This window comes from Vigna unguiculata, chromosome 9, assembly GCF_004118075.2.
Source record: "Vigna unguiculata cultivar IT97K-499-35 chromosome 9, ASM411807v1, whole genome shotgun sequence".
Taxonomy (NCBI): domain Eukaryota; kingdom Viridiplantae; phylum Streptophyta; class Magnoliopsida; order Fabales; family Fabaceae; genus Vigna; species Vigna unguiculata.
Window position 1 is genome coordinate 15,842,158 of NC_040287.1, and position 4,598 is coordinate 15,846,755.

The 4,598-nt window shown below is 35.6% G+C and overlaps 1 protein-coding gene across 1 annotated transcript; it reads right to left on the reverse strand.

The window, feature by feature from the left end:
- Positions 1-1,943: 1,943 nt before the first annotated feature.
- LOC114163495 lies at positions 1,944-3,284 on the reverse strand. The gene has a single exon (XM_028047805.1). It carries the CDS (start codon positions 3,282-3,284, stop codon positions 1,944-1,946), a length of 1,341 nt encoding a protein of 446 aa, XP_027903606.1.
- Positions 3,285-4,598: the final 1,314 nt, after the last annotated feature.

Below are 4,598 nucleotides of genomic sequence, written 5' to 3' on the forward strand. Positions count from 1 at the left end.
AAAAATGTTAACAATGAAAATATACTCAATTAACCTCTATTATATTAAAACAGCAAGAAAAATAAAAAATTGTAAATGTGACAATATTATTAAATAAACACCTATCAAGAAATTGTGTTCTCCCATATGCCTTCATTGTGATTACTTCGAATAGCATGGATGTTTTCAGTTACATCATCAACTTTGTCTTGAATGGTTCTTGATGAGAAAGACGTTGTCTCAAGTATGTCTAGACAATCTTCATCATCATTTACATGCATGTTTCTTCCTTCTAATACAACTGACAATTTCTGATTGGTTGGATCAATGACATAAAAAATTTGTCTTGCTTGACTAGCCATAATAAATGGTTCATTTGTATCACTCATCTTGTTAAGATCCACCAAAGTAAAGCCAAAGTCATCTGTGCTAACACCCGAATTACTATCAACCTATTTACACTTGAAAACTGGCACTCTAAAAGTCACATAATCAACTTCCCATATTTCGTGTATTATTCCAAAGTAACTCATGGATGCTGTAATTGGATTCTTGTCCTTAGAACTGGAAAAATGTACAGATTCAGCTTGAAGTGTAACCCCACTATTTTAAACTCTACTTTTGTCATCTTCCATCTTTGAATAGAAACAATGATTGTTTATGTAGTACCCGCCATATGTAATGACATCATTGTTCGGTCCACAAGCTAGCCTCAATAGAGTTTCAGAAACATTTGGAGTCGCGTAAACCTTTTTCTTAAACCATGATAAGAATGTTTTGTTATGTTCATTAAGTGCCCATTTTTCACTCATTCGTGGATGTGCTGATTTCGTTTCATCAATGTGTTGCGTTATGTAAGGAATGACCTCTACAGTGTTGTTTAAGATGTACAAAAGGGCTTGATCAACTAATTTTCTACTAACACTTTGAATCTTCACTCCACGCACACCCTTACCTTCACATTTACCTTCATGTCTAGTCTTAGAAACTCCAATTAGTTCACAACTTGGCATATAACTTGAGCAGAATTCAATGGCTTCTTCTGCAATGTACCGCTCTATAATTGAAGCTTCTAGTCGATACTGATTCTTGACATATCCCTTTAAGATCTTCATGTATCTTTCCACTGGTTACATCCATCTCAAGAAAACTGGCCCACATAATCGAATTTCCCTCACAAGATGAACTATCAAATGAACCATGATATCGAAAAATGAAGGTGGAAAATACATTTCCAATTGACACAATAGTCTAATGGCCTCATTTTCCAAATCGTCTAACACTCGAGGGTCAATAACTTTCTTGCATATGGCATTGAAGAACATACACAAACGTGTTAGAATACCTCTGACAGAAGTAGGTAAGATGGCTCGAAAAGCTACTGGTAAAAGTTGTTGCATCAACACATGACAATCGTGAGACTTTAAACCGAGTAACTTTAAATCTTGCATAGAAACAAGGCTACTAATATTTGAAGAGTAACCTTGGGGAACCTTCACACTGCTTAAACACTCACAAAAAATTTTGCTTCTCTTTTCTAGAAAAAGTGTGACAAGCTGGAGGCAAGTAGGTTCGTCTTCCAATTGATTGTGCATGTAACTCAGAATGGATGCCCATTTCAGCCAAATCTTGTCGTGCTTTAACTCCATCTTTAGTCTTTCCTTTTACATTTAGTAAAGTCCCGATGACGCTATCACATACATTTTTTCAACGTGCATCACGTCTATACAATGTCGTACATCAAGTTTACACAAATATTGAAGATTAAAGAAGATTGATCATTTCTTCCAAATGCTTTTCTCCGTGGTCTTTTTCTTTGGATGTTTCCCAAACACAATGTCAATGTTTTCCACTTGGTTGTATATTTCTTCACCATTGCGGGGTCTCGCTACAACTTCATCCTTAGGACTTCCATTAAATGCTTTTTTCATTCTACGATAAGGATGATTTCGAGGAAGGAACTTTCAATGTCTTGTATACACAGTTTTCTGACCGTGCTTCAATTGAATATAACTCGTGTTTTTTTCACAAATGGGACATGCAAAATGACCTTTAACACTGTAACCGCTCAAGTTTCCATATGCTGGAAAATCATTTATAGTGCAAAACAACATTGCACACAAACAAAACAATTCTTGAGAATATGAATCATACACATCAACACCTTCTTCCCATAATAGTTTCAAATCATCGATCAACAGCTTTAGGTACACATCAATGTCATTTCCAAGTTGTCTAGGACCCGATATCATCATAGACAACATCATATATTTCCTCTTCATGCACAACAAAGGAGATAAATTGTAAATCATCAGCAAAACTGGCCATGAACTATGTTTGCTACTTAAGTTCCCATAAGGATTCATACCATCTGTAGCAAGTCCAAGTCTTAAGTTTCTTGGCTCAGCACCAAATTCTGGAAATGTTTCATCAATCTTCTTCCATTGTGGAGAATCAGTTGGGTGTCGAAGAAGATTAACACACTTTCTTCCATCAACGTGCCATTTCAGGTTTTTTGCATCTTCTTTAATGGAAAATAGTTGTTTGAATCTAGGTATTATAGGAAGGTACCACATCACCTTAGCAGGTGGACCATCTTTGTCTTCATCGCCACTATTTCCATCAATTTTCTTTTTAAACTGCGATAAACCACATGTTGGACACGCCTTCAGTGAAGCAAACTCGTCTCTATATAAAACACAATCATTTGGGCATGCATGTATCTTTTGATATTCCAAACCCATTAGACATAAAACTTTCTTCACTTCGTAATTACGGATAGGTAATGTGTTATTTTCTAGAAGCATCTCCTTTAACAACTCCAACAATTCTGTGAAACTTGTATCCGTCCATCCATGCCTTACTTTTAAACTGAATAATTTCAAAGTTGCTGACAGTCGCGTAAAGTTAGTGCATCCTGGGTACAATTCTTCCTCTGAATCGGACTTAAGAGAATCATATAAATGAACTTTTCCAAAATTCTCCTCCCCAACATCACGTACCATATCTTCTAAATGATCATTCATCCAGTCGTCTACATAATCTGTTCCTCGTGACGTTGTAGGCTTGTCTAATACTTCTCCATGCCAAGTCCAAAGTGTATAACTTCTCATTATACCAAAGATGAATAGATGATCACGCATTGTTCCTAAGTCATGACGTATTTGATTAAGACAATGAACACAAGGACAAAAATATGTCCCGTTACTTGAGATTGCGTGTTCTTGAACATATTGCAAAAACTCAGAAACCCCCTTTTCATGTTCTTCACTTATGCGGCGCTCATTCATCCAGCTTCGATCCATACTATGTTCGTAAAAAACTCAATCAATCTAAAACTTTTAACTCTCACAAGGTGAGGCCCTACCCATTCGAAAAAATTATTTTTCATAATTTGCTAGCACATGTACAAATAAGTCAAACATCATAAATTTCACAAAATTTCGACAACATTTCACATTGGTCTCTGAGGTACACGAAATGAAAGCGATTAATCATGATCACAATCAAGTATGCATCCAGAGAACAACACAAATTAGCCTCAATCGAAATTTTATGAAATTTATGCGTAAACCTCAATGTACACATTGTAGCAAATTATGAAAAATAATTTTTTCAAACTGTCCAATCGGATAATTCAAGATTTAATACAAACGATTAAAAATTTAATCATTTGTACTAAATCTCAAACGGGAACTAAGTTTCGCTCATTGTATACTATAAGTATAATAAATCTACATATATAAAATAACACTGCAACAATAATATTCAAAAGTAAAATGCAATGAGAATTATTTAAACATGCATATATCTAATAATAAATATAATTTTATTTCCTAATTTTACAAATTTTATTATAAAATTTTAATTAAAAAAAATAGGCCAAAAAAATTAACAAAAAAATAGTCTAAGACTAAAACTATAATGACATTTATAAATTGATACAAGTAATTCTATACATATAATGAACAAATATATACATACAATGAAAAACTAACCTCTTCTAATTGAAAGACGAACTTTGAGAGGAAGTTTAGGGTCTCCGCACACTGTTGGCCAAATGGGAACGACGTCGGAAATGGCGTCGCTGGCGGGAACTCTCGCAGAAACGATAAACAGCGCGAGGGTTTCTGCGTTTCGCGCAGAGATAAACCAAAACTTAACGTCGGGGGTGTTATATCCGACTTTAAGTGACGTTGGGGGTGGGAGGGGCCGATGTAAAGGGACGTCTGGCACGCACTGGTCCGACGTCAAGGGACGTCTGTTGAGCTGGGGGCCGACGTCCTTTTTTGAGTGACGTCGGGGTATCTTTTAACAGACGTTAAGTAACATCTGTCTGCTCCACGTCAAACGTTAAAAAGGTCTCGTTATTTACAAAAATGCCACCGGTCATTTTTAACGTTGAGCTTTTTTTAGGCAGACGTTATTGGGGTGACGTTAAAGGGCTTTTTTGTGTTAGTGTTTCCCTAACCAGTAGAATTAAGAAAGGAAAAACAACCTTTAATATAGTCATGAGCGTCGACCCTCATTACTTTATCAAGACGTTTTTCTGTTCTTAAAACTTTTGGTTTTAATGACACTTGACTAGACATGACTACTCACACCTGTGAGGCATGACA

Bases quoted from the DNA above. Each gene is read 5' to 3' on its own strand.
- LOC114163495 (XM_028047805.1), bottom strand. From the start codon at position 3,284: ATGGATCGAAGCTGGATGAATGAGCGCCGCATAAGTGAAGAACATGAA.